The sequence below is a fragment of the Monopterus albus genome, unplaced genomic scaffold (assembly GCF_001952655.1).
Source record: "Monopterus albus unplaced genomic scaffold, M_albus_1.0 scaffold92.1, whole genome shotgun sequence".
Lineage (NCBI taxonomy): Eukaryota > Metazoa > Chordata > Actinopteri > Synbranchiformes > Synbranchidae > Monopterus > Monopterus albus.
In genome coordinates this window covers 784,012-799,081 of record NW_018127972.1, presented here as the reverse complement: position 1 = coordinate 799,081, position 15,070 = coordinate 784,012, and the positions used below count along the sequence as shown (strand labels likewise).

Here is a 15,070-nt window from a genome sequence, read left to right as displayed (position 1 = left end):
CCGGGCCCACCCCGGAATCAAACCCAGGCCACAACGGCTAGAGCACTAAATCCTAGCCACTAGTCCATCAGGGACCCCCTTCAACAGAAATACAATATATAATATATATTGTCAATTTAAATAGGTTACAATGTAAATCTTGCATCATATGCAGCTGTCTTGTATTGATTTTTAAATGCTCAGAAATATGTTCCGGTCACTTTTTTGCATTTGATTACCAATGTTAATGGGATCTAAATAATCAGTGGAATTCATTGCAGTTGATTTTCTGACAGTCTAGGCTATCTTTAGTCGGTCTGAAATGTCTGAGAATACTTTCATTGTCACTCTGCCTCATCTTTTTGGTGCTGAAGCTCAACATTTTTGCGGTGTTGTTATAAACAACTCCTCATCATGCAGGGAGAACCATGGAAAAAAGCTTCATAATGAGTACTAAAACGTTGTCCAATTGGGTAAAATAAAGCCACACTTCACTTCATGTTTTTGCTCAATGTGCAAACATATCTCCTGCCTGCTCTCTATGTAAACTGTGTAGCATACAAGCAGAAATGGTGTCATAAACCTTAGTTCTGCTTCTCTACAAAATGGTGGTGTTGTTTTTTTTTTTTTTAAGTATTCAACGGTGTTGATCTTTTCAACAAATCAAATAACTGATCATTTTGTGCACATTCCTAGTGAATTATTTCTCTGCTGCATACAGGCTATGGAAATAACTCTCTCCTTGGAAACAAAGATGTATCTAGTAATTTGATTATCATCATTTCTCTGTCACAATATCTTAAAAAACTAGACCATTTGCCAACAAATTTGATGTATTATTTTGTGTCAATACACTGATTTTTAAAACAGTAACTGCTCTTACTGATTAAAAAAAAAGATGTCACTGTCCCAGCTTTTATTTTGAAAGTAGAAGGAATGAGATGATCCTTCACTCCCAGGTCAAAAAGAACTGGAGACAGTGTGTTTGATCTCTGGGGATTCAGGCTGCCAAAAGTGAGTGCCAGCAGCTTTGACCACCAGGAGTCGGAGAACCCCTGTTGCTTGCTCAAATCAACAGTTATTACGATTCTGTTCTCCCTCGTGAATCGTTCACAAAATGCTAAAATGTACGGTAAAACATGTGGTTGTGGTCAATGTGCTAAAACACACAAAACCACTATGGTCTTTTAGAAAACAAAACATGCACTGGAAAATTAATTCAAAGCTTTGACTTTCAACAATATCATACTAATAATCTGAATACAGCCTACAGCAATACCGCTGAAACAATCCACTGATTTACTGATAAATTTATCAACAGGAAGTGACTATTTATTCCTAACTATTATCAACTAATCACAAGTAATGTACCAAATAAAATGCCACACACATTAGCTGGTTCCAGTTCTCACGTATTATGATGAGCTGCTGTTCCTCCCACCTCTGTCCTGAATTTCAATTATATTACACTGTATCAGAGGCAAGTCATGTTGTGTGCAGGTCCCTGGGCATTGCTCTCTCCAGGTTATCAGCAATGAAGTGATCAGTCCACAGCCAGCAAATACAGTTAATAAATTATCAATGTCTCCTCCCTATTGATGTTAAGATGACTAAGTCTACACCTCAGAAATGTGATAAGCTGTACTCAGCCACTGTTGCCAAGAGCTGTGGCCCTCAGGTATGGCCGCCAGAGGATACATGGCAACACAGATAGCACAACTCAATATCAGAAAGATGTTTCAAATGGTTAGTACATTCAGTTTGCTTTTTTTTTTTTTTAAACAGGTTTATGTTTTCCCTATGTTTGTACCTCAAATACACAGAGCTCAGTAATGATGGATTTCCCACTATCACCATTGCTAGTGAGCAGTCTAAATCCACTCTTGGCTTGAATAATCTTTCACCAGGGCAGCTACAATAGGCTGTATCTCTTTCAACCTTTACTTTGAGTAAGAGCTAAGACTACGGAATAAGCCACAGCTTTTGCCACTTTGCAACTAGAACTGAATGACATAAGAACATGTCCGCTCTAATGTTAAACTAGCAGCTGGATTTATTAGTGTCAGACATCTCAAGTGACACTAGACTGTGGAGCTTCATTGGATCAAATTAAGCCCTGAGAACCCAAACTCAACACAACACATCGAGAATTCTCAGATTGACTAGCTCGCGTCTTTTCAGAAGCAAAATAAAATATTGAGAATTGATACTATATAAACCTCAACGAAATAATCCCCTTTGAGAACCACTGATCTAACTAGCTTTCTGATTAAACTCTCACTAAATCCAGAAGAGGAAAATGAGCCGGCTTATTGTGTTTATAGGTGGCTGTGCAAGCCCCTGGTCATGTATTCTACTCTGGACTACTGCTGCTGCCCAGTGAGGAAATACCGAGAGGAAACTCCATCATTAGCCAGTCACCATTAACAAAGTTCATTTGGACATTAATTTTATATGATGACATACAGCTAGTGCTCCCCAAGCCAAGCACTCTGAATAAATACGTCGTTTACGGTGAATTAAAGCAAAGACAGGAGACATCTTCTTACTGCTATCCGTTTTGCTACATAGGCTGCTAGTGGCTAACATTGCTAAAATAAAACAGCTGACCTACTATCCGCTCATTTTGGACCCAGAAAAAGCAACCAGCTGGCAAACTCTACAGCTTCGTGTATCGTGCTGTGGTAAACAAAAAACAAATGGAAACATTACATTAAGTTTCTCTGACTATAACTTACCGAGGTAAATGTCTCCAAATGATCCACTTCCAATTTTCCTGCCCAGTCTGTATCGGTTTCCCACTCTCAACTCCATGGCAATCGGTGGTCGGCTAGCAAGCGAACTCGCTAGCTCCAAAATATCCAAAAATGTTCAAGTATAAAGCTCGAGTCTGTTTAAAAGCAGAACATGAAAAAAAACAAACACAAAACGCCTCTGTAGCAAAGGGATAAACTATGTCGTCTCCGGAAGAAGTCGGAGCTCACAATCTTTCGCCACTTGTTTTAAAATACTACCAACCTCATATTGTGGCAATACTGCGCTTGTTGGAAATGTACAAGTGTGTACTTCTTGCTCTCGACGTTTTTGTTATCGATAAGCTTTAATTCTCTGCGGATGAAGACAGATGTGAATAAGATAGCGTTAACGATTGAGCTCAGATCCTCTTGCTGCTTTCTGTGTTCGGCGATCTACTGGATGAGTCTGACATCACTTCCGTGCTGGATTATGTGGGAGGCCACTATCCCAGAGAGCGTTTCATTATAGATACTCCAGCAGACACCAGTGCATGTAACAGCCACAACCAAACCCTTTGTATCACGAATTGTAATGTTGGACAGTTTAAACACTCCAGGTTCTTATTTGTCAGAAAGAACATAACTGAAACAATGCGACAATATAAAAATACAACGAAAGAAATAAAAGTAAAGCAAAATATGCTCATCAAAATTAAACTGGCCTATTATGCAGAAAACACCAGTTCATAAGGATATATGCTATTGTTCTAGCCTGTATAAGATATATCCTGAGAATCCACATAGACAGTAGTAGGCTATAGTGTAAGAATCCACAGTCTGCCACAGCTAACCTATCCTAAAAGTACTAGGTCTCTACAGACACATGTTGTTATTTTATGCTGTCATGTAATTGTTGCTTTTAATGTGCACTTAATGTTTTATCTATGTGTGTGCATTGTGTTAAGGGCTTTGAATTGCCTTTGTGTAGGCTATGAAAATGTGCTTTATAAATAAACATGCCTTGCCTATTATATTGGTGGAACATTGTTATTAATGCATTAACATGTAAGCAGCATTTCAGTGTTTTATACTTTGTTCGCTAGTTTTGTCTAGCCTATATAAATGCATTAAATGTAGCCCAGTGAAGTGCAAAGTAGTATAAAATGGAAACTGAAGTAAAGTCAAAACTGTATAGTACATGAGTCATGTTCCTCCACTGCTTCATCCGATATAGTGGCTTCAGTTGTGTAGAAGTTGTGCTGCGATGTCTCGGTTCTTTCAGTTCATTCACATTCAGTCCCTGCAGCATATAAATGCAGCAGAGAACTTTTTGCACATTTTGTTGTAGATTTAGTTTTAAATTGACAAAGTACACATTTTTTGATGTCCAAAACTGAAATCTCTCAAAAGCATTGTGTGGCCAAACTGTGGCCAGGTGCCTCCTTTATGCTTTAATTGTTGTTAACATGAGTCTAGAACTTTACTAGAGTCTATCTGAATTGATTAGACAAAGTTTAGAAAAACACTCACCTTTGCTACACAGTTCATACAGCATTTCATGACAAAAACTAAACCACAAAGTCCAAGGAACTCTTTGTAGACCTCTGTGATAAAACTTTACACAACCCCTAACCTCTACTGGTCCACACTAATACAGCCTACATAGCCTATTGTGCACGGTGGCCATCTTTAACTTCCTCCCTCAGTGCCCTTTGTTATTTTTCCTTGGTTTCCTGCCAGGGACAAATCTTCTCAAAGTAAATGTGTCTGGTCTTGCACAATAACAAAAGATTTGTTCTTTTGTCACCTAGCCTCAGTCCTTTCTCCAGCTGACAGTTGATTATATACATTCTCTAAAATAAACTATAACATTAGCAAAGTCACTAAATACCTGATTAAATAAAATATAATAAAAATAAAGTTAGCCGCAATATAACAGAATAAAAACGTTACATTCCTAGCAGTGTTTTTAAAAGGAATACAATCAATTATATAGACCTAACTGTTGTAGGGGGGGGGGGGGGCTTTTAATTAAGTTGTGTTTCTTTTTTCTTCATACAAAACAAGATGTGTAGCCTAATGACATCTAGTTGGTAATGAAACATGCTTTTTGTGTGCTGTGGTAGCCTATGCTTTCCAGATGTAGGCTATAATGCCCTTCATGTTTTTGCCTAAACCAGTGCATTTTAGTGAAAGAATAAATGAGCTGATTAGCAAAAGTATGTTAACGTTAACCTAGCAAGTATTTCACTACCTTGTTTAATTTTTTTACTTTATGGAAACTGCTTTTATTTTGAATGCCTGAGGTCGGAAGTCTTTTGTTGTCATTGCTGGTACAGCACACTTTTGTGCATTAATAAGTATAACATGTACCTGTAGTCGGACTGAAGACATGGCATAGCCCAAATGATATTCAGAGTTGAAAGGCCATAGACAATTTTATTTACATTCCCGGCTAGGTATCAATATAAATGATAGGCATACAGAGACTATGTGTGCAAAATAGCAACATTTCACTGAAGATCCTGAATAAGCGTGCTACTGGTGTGAGATTCCATCCGCCAAGAGAGACAGAGACAAGTCGATGGAATAGCATGACACTTGAGAGAATTGTTTCATATTTTGAGGGGATGTGGGACACAGAATGGGGCTAATTAGTTTTTTTTTTTTTTTTAGAAAGCATTGGATTTAGCCAGAAAATAGCCGATAGTAACCAGGCTGTTCCAGACTGCAGTCCATGAGGTGACAGTAACATACCTAAACGCTGTTTGCAACGCGCCAATAAATAACAAAAGAAGAAGTAGAGGGAGAAGCAGTAGAAGAAGAAGACGGCCGAGGCGAACATTATATCCCAAAACTCGGGAGTAGGCAGATGTAGTTGTTTAGCATTGACTTAGGATTTGAATCAGGTTAAGCACCATAAAATACGACTGGTTAGGGTTATAGAGGTTAGGTTCAAAGGTAAGGGGAAACATAGCGTTATCTTCGGTGAAAATTGTTTCCTCAAGAGTCTCCTCCCGCGTTTTGGGATCTAACGCAACAGCACTCATTTCTTTCGGTTTCCCTGTTCACACTATAGTTTGTTGATTTGTCAAATTCAACGAAATGGAGTTGATTGGTGGAAACAAGGTTCTCCCACAAAGGAAACGAGAGGAGGGAGTTGCAGATCGCGGCGTGAAGAGGAGTGAAACAGAACCCAGCCGGTACTGTAGGCTACTCGGCAGAATACTTTTCACTTTGTAGGCTAGGCTAGTTGGTAATGAGTTAAGTTAGCTTCAAATGCAGTTCACAGTAGATGGATAGATAGATAGATAGATAAAACTAGTACCCCATTAATTTCAAAACTTTTAGCCACTCGCATCTACATAAATACTTTGAAAACTTTAAATTATCTGTCTGTCTGAATTTATATTGCGAGCGGCCTGTTGTAAATTCAGATCAAATCTCCAATCCTAAGCTGATATAACCCTGATGTTATCATCATGACATCCTTCCAGTCACTTTCTTAGACTTGACAAAACCCAACCAGAAGACATTATAAAAGAAAAGTGTCTCTGAAAGTAATATAGTGTTCATTACAGATCATTAGTCATTGAAACGGTAAATTACCATCACAGATTAGTGAATAGTTTGAAGTAGATCTGATAGGCCTTGATGTGTCTGACCACAGAGGATGTATCATAGAAAAAAAGATTAGTAGCCAATAAAACGGTCATATAGATGTTCTACTACTCAGGGCCCAGTGCGCAATACAACAAAATGCAAGAGTCTCACTGGGCACTTAACTTTTACTGTCACCAGGTTGGAGTCTTGTTTGGATCAACCCATGGATTCAAGTAGCATCTATGAAGTTATCAAGTACATACCCTCACCGCTACCAGGTTTGGTGACTATATTACTCCTTTAAGACTGTCTGGAGCAATCTGAGTTGCGTCTGTCTTCTTGGTGTCCACACATCAAACAACAAGAACCATCTTTCACCAGATGCTATTTCCTGTTATGTTCCAGCCAAACACTTTGATGCAGACACCACTGAACCAATCAGCAGTGGTCTACAGAGTTTAGACGAGCTACTGTCATGGAAGATAAGTGAGGCAAACCCATTTAATGTGGCAGTAGTCCCTCTGGCACCTCGAGAGCCTCCTCTGGCCAGTTGTCCACATCGAACTTTGGTGTCTCATGACATGATGGGCGGCTACATAGATGACAGGTATGAAGGTGTATTTACAGCTCTTTAAAAACGTCTAGGCACATGTTGTCAGGATGAATTGTTCAGGGCTGTGAATTCTTAAAGGTGCTCCCCCTGATATTGTAATGTCACCTTAAAGCCAACATAGTTCACAGTGAGCTGGGGCTTGTACCACAAAGCAAGATTAGTGAATTATCCAGCTAACTTTGGGCTTAGCTCAGGCTTTTCAGTTCCACAAAGCTGGCTCACCTACAGTATTGTGGTTTTTTTTAGTATTCATTTATTAAGGAAGTATGGATAGGAAACAGGGGAGACAGAAAGAGAGACCTGTTGGCGGTCGGAGTTGAACTGCCGACATCTTGCACATAGTGTGCTGCCCGAGGTATGTGGTGCGCTGTGCCATAACCACGTGCTGTCAGCAGCCCGTGGACTGACTAATCAGATCACTGGAAAAATGAAGGGATCATTCCTACAGGATCCTGACAGGGACAGAGTCTACATTAATGTGATAATGTACTGCTTCAGGCTTTCCATAGGTCAACCTGGTTTTAAAGCAAACGGAGGGAGTCTACAGCTACATGATGCTCAACACTGTGTTTTAAATGCACAAAGATTATTTGATTCCAGACTAAATTTCTGACTGTGTCAGTGCTTTTACAGACTTCCATCACTGCAGTTCAGAATAACATGAGGACACTGTGATAACTGGTATTTTATTAGAAAAATAATCCATACGCTGTTAAATAATTCCCATCATTATAAATGAATATATGACTTTAAGTGTCCTCTTCTCTTTGGCTCAGGCAGCACAAACTTCTGGATTTTTTTACTAACACATGTTCACAATAGATTCTTTGTCATCAGACAGACGAGAAAAATGTAATCATCGAGTAAGAGCCTTATAATAATACTGTGCTAATGTATAGACTTTCTTTAGGTTAATATGCTATTCTTGTCATGTGACCACGGTCTGTTCACAGTTCTTCTGCTATAACATCACTTCTTTCTCAGGCTATAAATTATTTTCCCTGCAGGTATTGCTGTGCTTTTCTATGCACTGCACTACACTCAAAGTGCTTTCACACTATTTGGCCATTCACCCATTTCCCTTCTCAAGCACTCACACGTTCACGTACCGGGAACAAGGGCACTTCGACATGTGGACTGGACAAGCCAGGAATCGAACCCTAATCCTCTGGTTAGGAGACGGCCAGCTCCAACTCCACAGCTGCCCCTTTATCTGGTACCTGTAGTCACGTTAATGTTCCATAACGCCATGTCATGCTTTCTTCTGTTGTCAAGGTTTGTCCAGGGGACAAGTACAGAAGCTCCGTATGCCTTCTATCACTGGCAGTACATTGATATTTTCAATTACTTCTCACACAACCTTGTGACTATTCCTCCTGCTGTGTGGACCAGTGCTGCACATAAACACGGTGTTGCTGTTATCGGTGAGTAATGAGGCTCAAAATAAGACAACCAGGTCCAGTTTAGCAAAACCCAATTCATATCTTATATCTTTTAAATGAGTGACATTTGATTATATTTTGAGAAGGCAGTTCAGTACTGTCTCAATCAGCCTTCCCGTCATCATGTTTGCTCTGATGTATAACATCCCCCTGCTGTCATTGGCCTGTGTTCCAGGAACCTTTATCACAGAGTGGACTGATGGAGCCAGATTGTGCGAGGCCTTCCTGAAGGAGGAAGAATTGTACCGGGCGGTAGCTGATAAACTCGTCCAGATCAGCCACTATTATGGTTTTGATGGCTGGCTCATTAACATAGAGAACGTCCTCAGTGTAAGCAAACATCTCACCACAGTACCACGCAATGCTTACGCTAAATGGTAGCAAGAAAAAGTGATCCCTGGTTAACTGGTCACAAATGGGATCTGATATTCATCTAATTCACAAATATATATAGAGACACAATGTGCTTAAGCTAATAATGCACTAAGAATAACAATGAGTACAGTCTTTATTGAAAGCTCCCATTAAACATTTACAGTGCTGGTGGAAAAAGTAAGTGATCCCCTGGATTTAATAAGTCATTAAACCCCCTTTTGACAGCAATAGCCTCAAACAACATTTTTATAGCAGCCTTCTTTTTAACATCTTCACCTCGACCTGACTGTACTAAGTAACATCCTGCAAAACAAGCAGATTGTGTGTGATCCTCTCTACTTGCAGGAGGTTGCGGTGAAGAACACACTTTTATTCCTGCGGTATCTGACGGACCAGATGCACGAGCGAGTCCCTGGCAGCTTGGTCCTCTGGTACGACAGCGTGATTGAGAACGGACAACTAAAATGGCAGAATGAACTCAATCAGTCCAACAGGTTAAGAAGTTTCCTTTAGGTTGCAAACATCAAAAGTCAACATGAATGAATTGTTCAACCACTGAACTGTGTCCATTTAGACAACCAAAGTTGTCACTTCTTTAGTAACTTGCCTATGAAACAGTTTGTCTCAATCTCTCCATATCAGGGTGTTTTTTGATTCCTGTGATGGTTTCTTCACCAACTACAACTGGACAGAGCAGAACCTTGAGGTGATGAGGGAATACAGTGGGGCCCAAGGCCGCCAGGCTGACATCTACATTGGGGTGGACGTGTTTGCCCGAGGCGACGTGGTAGGAGGAAAGTTTGAAACCAATAAGGTGCGTACTGTTGATACCGTTTGTCTGTTTATGAACTAGACAGCACCCAGAGAGCACAAACCCCCATCAAGGCAGCTCACTGTCCCCATAATGCCATTCCACCTAAAAGCAATATTCCCATGATAGTTTGACAATCATGGGAATATTGAATATTCATTTCTTGACTATGGAAACCTGCTCCTAGCATTTGGAATCACATTGATATCACTTTTAGTTTGAATGTTATTTAAGAAAAACAATATTATAGTTATGGCAGTTTTCCTCAGGAGCTAGCTCAGTAATTATTGCAGATATGTCAGAGTTGTTAATCCCTAACTGAGTAGGTTTCAGCTAGAATTTTGAGCTTGGCTGCAAATTGGTTGCGTTTAGTAGCAAGTTTTTTGTGAGCTCTATGTGGATCAGCAGATCCAGAATATTACTTGGATCCAGATCAGACTTTGGTGTGTGGTAGATCCTGATGATGATCCAGATCAGCAGTAAAATCTAACGGATTATGCTGTGGGTCATACCAAACCTCTCCAAAACAATTTCATCAAAATCCATTCAATACTTTTTATGTTATGATGTGAAAAAAAAAACAACCAAAAAACAAGTGCCAGGAAAAATATGACCTCCTTGGCAGAGATGATATGTTAATCACTAGCAGAACATTGACATTACGCACCTTCTTGTTTTGGTTGTCTCCAGGCACTGGAACTCATTCGGAAGCACAACTTCTCTGCAGCCATCTTTGCTCCTGGCTGGGTGTACGAGACCCACAGTGATAAGACAGAATTCCGCAAGAATCAGGACAAGTGAGAGCTATACAGTTAAATTAGAAACAGTAGGAAAACAATGACATTGTATGTTAGTTCATGAGAGAGGATGAATAGATTGAGACTGAGATGTTCCTGAACTTCCTACAGGTTCTGGGCTCTTCTGTCAGACTACCTGTACATCCACCGGGCGGTCTCACCTCTGCCCTTCATCTCCTCCTTCTGCCAGGGCTTCGGGAAGGCTATCTACTGGAGAGGACAGGTACTGAAGGAGGCAGAAGAGAATATTTGTTTCTTTGTATCTTTTATTGCTACAGTTATCATGAGATTTTCTTAGTAAAGTAACTGTGTGACTTCTAATGTCCCGAGTCAATCTTCGGGATTGATCATTCAGTCTGGGCCTATTTTAATGGATCGGTATTGACTAAAATGAAGGCAGTCAAATACAGATCCTTATTTACTTTAGGTCATGTTCAGGCAGACTTTGACTGAGCATGACTGATTATCTTTTTACAGTTGGCACCTGTAAGTGGTGGGCTATATTAAGCAGCCTGTGAACAGTCAGTTCTTGAAGTTGATGTGTTGGAAGCAGGAAAAATGTAAGTGTAAGAATCTGAGCGACTCTGACAAGAGCCAAGCTGTGATTGCTAGATGACTGGGCCGCTATATTTTATTGAACATATAAATATGTAATTATGAAAAAATGTCATTTTTAATTAAAATGGATTGCTTACATTTTCGAAAATAGGATCCAGAGTCTTAATTTACCTGAGTAAATTACTCACATATTTGTATTCTTGTGCTAACGTTCTCTGACATTTGTCGGTGAGGTTTGTTTGTATGAGTGTTCCAATTCGAATTCGCTGATATCAGTGTTGTGTGTCACCTGTTCATAAGGAGGTGTGTGAGATTTGTTCATTAGCATAATCGATGCGATCAACTGAGAGGCAGTTTTAATTAAATCAACTTTGGTCTCTTATTTAAACTCCACATTCGTTCAGATGAAGCCACTGTAATTCTTAAGTCAAATGAGTGTGTTTCGCGAGGAGACGGCAGTCTGACTGTTCACGACTCACACGACGGAAATCTTTCAGACATGCCACGTAAGAATGAAGCTGTTCGTATGACTGGTTCTTTCCTGAGGTCAAGTAGTTTTCATATTGCCTGGGTTAAACCCCTGTTTCCTTCATAATCTCTGTTTCAGTGTTCACTTTACTTGCAGCTGCTACATGGCTTCTGCAGTATGTCACCTCACCTCTGTAAGGAGAGGTGCAAGGTCATCTAGTAGAGCATGAAGAGGACAGAATGTCACACTGGCAGGGACGTACCAGAAGAATAGGTGGCCATTTACTCCATTTGCAGTTTTCAAAAAGGAAGAGAAAGGAGGAAATTAGTGTTTTTTCCAAAAATCAAACGGTAATATTGAACAGGCTAATACAGTGCAGGTGCTGCTCTTCAAACCAGTCTCTCTTCCGTTATACAATATACGATACATTAAGCAAAGAACAGTTCTGTCTTTAGCAACTGATATGGCTATAAATTAAATAAAGAAAAACTAAATATACTGTATGTGACTGCATTAGTGGTGCTTCATCATTAACATTCTCTGTTGAATGAAATTCGTAGTATAAAGTTTGATTTGCTGGTGGCCTTGTCTTGTGTCTGTGCAGCAAGAAACAAAGAGGAACTGGTTCAACCTGAGTGCCCAGGACATCCAGCCCCTGTATTACCATGTGGAGCTGAAGGGTGGGGGCTGGCTGAGAAGCCGGGGTTGCCCAGAGGATGCCTGGAATGGAGGCTGCTCACTGCTGCTGGACGGACTCATCCCTGTGTCTGCCACTTCTCCAGTTTGTGCAAAGTCTGTGTGTGTGTGTGTGTGTGTGTGTGTGTGTGTGTGTGTTTTCTGTTTCACGTAGTGGGAAAAGTGACATTACCACAGTTCTGCCTGCTTGTGTCTCTCAGGATCTTCTCCCTCCATGTACCCCTGCCATCCAAGACTCTGGTAAACCTCGTCTGTAAGCCGTCAGCTGGGATTATGGTCTCCCTGGAGCTGAAGACAACAGATGCCAGTCTTGGCACACACAGGGACAGCCAGGATGTCAAACGTGAGTTTCTTACAAGCCCTCCATTGTCCATACCTCATTCTGTACCCTTATTCTCACAGGGTCATCCTGAGGGGCAGGAGCTTATGCACTCTATAATCATTTTTAATAATTATTGTTATACCTTAGGCAGTTTAATGGGACAACAGTGGGAGAAATTTCTGTTTAAACCAAACTGTAAGGAACATATTGTAGCCAAGCAGTTTTTGAGAGATTGTGTGATTTGAGCATCCCACAAATGAGGTTATTCTTATACACACGTGGCTCACGTTTCAGTTAAATCTGCACGTGTGGCAGTTTAGGAGCCCAACAGTGTTCACGCATGGAGTCAGATACATGTCGCTTTCAAACATGAATGTGAGCCATAAACAACAGACCATGTGTGTCACTGTGTGCTGTTGCGTTGATGCTGCACCAACAGCTGCATTTTCATATCTTCTAATCTAATACAATTACTGACTCTGCAAAACTTTTATTTCTGCTGATTTTCATGTGTTATATTTTCACATCTTCTGACATCAGCAGGACTTAAGGCTCCATAGTGTGAAATTCTTTGGACTCTTTGACATTTTTGTGAATGAAACTTCTCCACAAGGAAAACAGTGTGTAGCGTTATACTGCAAATGTTGATTAGTCTAACAATCAAATCTCATGAATGCCCATGTACTCATTAACCTGAGGCCTTCATCAGGTTGAAACACACAATTTACAACAAGTTTGTGCAGTTAAGAGGGTTTGTTGAATTTGATTGGAACACACTGTATAAACAAGGCTCAAGAGGGGTTTAGGACAAAGTGAAATAGTCTTATAGGAAGACCAGTGTATTTGTAAAACCGATTTTCAGCCTCAGGTGTGTCACACTGAGGGATATTACCATCCTAAATATGTTGATTCTTGGCAGGTTCCACTGGCTGCCCACACAGACCCAAACCAGAACAGATCAGTTATTGGTAGCTAACAACTCTCCTTGTCTTTGGTGGGTGCAGTTACCAGTGTGACTCCTGAGGAGTTGGATGAGGGGCACCAATTGTTGAGCCGCTTCACTCAGCTATGTGGAAACCTGAATCCAGATGGATGGACTGTCAGGTGAGGCACACTAACACCTTAGGCTGCATCTACACAGAAGGTGTAGCTTGAGCGGTTCCAGGGCTCTTTCGGTGCCTACACAGGAGGCATTGGACACAGTGTTGAGTGTAGGTCACCTGCATCTTGATTGCTGAGAGCCCAGTACACATTTACTGTGATTACACATGTACAATGCAGGAAAATAGACCAGAAGTGTAAACATATATTTTGGGACATGTTTACACATACATTCACCGGCCACTTTATTAGGTACACCTGTACAACTGTATGCACTTCAGTGCAACATTTCCGCCTTAACATCTGTGGCTGAAGCTCCAAATGTTTCAGTTTTTGGTGAAACTGTCATGAATATATGAATTAAATTATATTATTGAGGTCATATTTACAGGTGGTGTTGTACTGGACTATATAATATTCAGAGGCGGCTCTTTATATTTGTCCTCCCAGCTATATACATGAGAGAGTCAGAATATTAGGAACACCTCTGAATATAATATATTGTATATACTGTGTGTGTGTATATATATATCTATATATATAAAGTTGATGGATTCTATTATAGAGCTGTCTGAATTCCTGGGCTTTCTGTCCTCTGCATGTCGCTCGCTGTATACAGGCGCTCGCAGCTGGAGCTGTCTGGCTGTGCTCTTAGAGAAATTTGTGTCAACATCCAGCGCAACGGAGAGCTACAGGACACACCGTTCAGCTGCAGGGTGGGAGAAGTTATGGTGAGACAATGGGAGCGCATTGTGTGTTCTCTACAGTGCACTTTATGAGACAGATAAAAAAAAATCAGCTTCTTCTTCTTAAAAGCAAAATTCAGTTATTATATAAAATGGCCACTGTCCGTACATAGTCCAATCCCACTGCTTTCAGTTTTGACACCTCACCTGACAGTTATGTCTGACATCATGAACTGCTGCTCATTTATTTTAGCTTCTTGTCCAACTAACAGATCCAGCTTAGTGTATCACCTACATTTATAGTGACATTTCAGCTCTCTTCAGTGCTCACACTTTGATACTCAGCTCTCAAGTCTTTATCTCTTCTAATACATGTGGAATAGGCCTAAGCCCCACAACCTATTACCTATTGTTTGTGAATAATCAAATTCATACAAATATATAAACTTTGAGGATTAAAATAGTGCTCATCCGGTATAGCCACCCCACAATAATGGTCCTTGGGTTACTTCTTAGTGAATGGTGTTCCCTGGATCACAAATCCCTGCTGTAGGTTTCAGTAGACACATCATAGCCACTTGCAACTGCAACTACAGTATGTTAGCAATTTCAGATACAGTCATTGAAAAAATTATTTGAACCCCAGCTGATTTTGTAAGTTTGCCCACTAACAAAGAAATGATCAGTCTACAGTTTCAATGGTAGGTTTATGTGAACTGGTGGCAAAACTTTTGTTGGCAATCAGATGTTTCTGGTAGTTGGCCACAAGGTTTGCACACATCTCAGGGGGGATTTTGACCCACTCCTATTTGCAGATCCTCTCAAAGTCATTAATGTTTCATGGCTGATGTTTAGAAAATCGAAACTTCAGCGCCCTCACCAG

The 15,070-nt window shown here is 40.4% G+C and overlaps 2 protein-coding genes across 3 annotated transcripts in view; one reads left to right on the top strand and one right to left on the bottom strand.

Annotated features, from left to right (window-relative positions):
• The window catches only part of csnk1da (casein kinase 1, delta a), a 22,763-nt gene extending 19,574 nt beyond the window's left edge, over positions 1-3,189 (bottom strand). The window contains exons 1-2 of the mRNA XM_020608346.1: positions 2,998-3,189; positions 2,718-2,869 (exon numbers count right to left, since the gene is read on the bottom strand). Of these exons, the coding sequence (XP_020464002.1) occupies positions 2,718-2,793 (76 nt within the window). The 5' untranslated portion in view covers positions 2,794-2,869; positions 2,998-3,189. The remainder of the gene's footprint in view (positions 1-2,717; positions 2,870-2,997) is intronic.
• Positions 3,190-5,463: 2,274 nt separating this feature from the next.
• The window catches only part of engase (endo-beta-N-acetylglucosaminidase), a 10,995-nt gene continuing 1,388 nt past the window's right edge, over positions 5,464-15,070 (top strand). Inside the window, exons 1-14 of one of the 2 annotated variants that reach the window (XM_020608344.1) lie at positions 5,464-5,675; positions 5,794-5,917; positions 6,516-6,595; positions 6,723-6,924; positions 8,206-8,354; positions 8,548-8,702; positions 9,093-9,241; positions 9,390-9,561; positions 10,249-10,355; positions 10,467-10,578; positions 11,987-12,174; positions 12,279-12,421; positions 13,405-13,504; positions 14,121-14,232. In XM_020608344.1, the coding sequence (XP_020464000.1) occupies positions 5,820-5,917; positions 6,516-6,595; positions 6,723-6,924; positions 8,206-8,354; positions 8,548-8,702; positions 9,093-9,241; positions 9,390-9,561; positions 10,249-10,355; positions 10,467-10,578; positions 11,987-12,174; positions 12,279-12,421; positions 13,405-13,504; positions 14,121-14,232 (1,767 nt within the window). In that variant the 5' untranslated portion in view covers positions 5,464-5,675; positions 5,794-5,819. Of the gene's footprint in view, positions 5,918-6,515; positions 6,596-6,722; positions 6,925-8,205; positions 8,355-8,547; positions 8,703-9,092; positions 9,242-9,389; positions 9,562-10,248; positions 10,356-10,466; positions 10,579-11,986; positions 12,175-12,278; positions 12,422-13,404; positions 13,505-14,120; positions 14,233-15,070 lie in introns of both variants that reach the window. The other variant, XM_020608343.1, reaches the window with a different exon arrangement.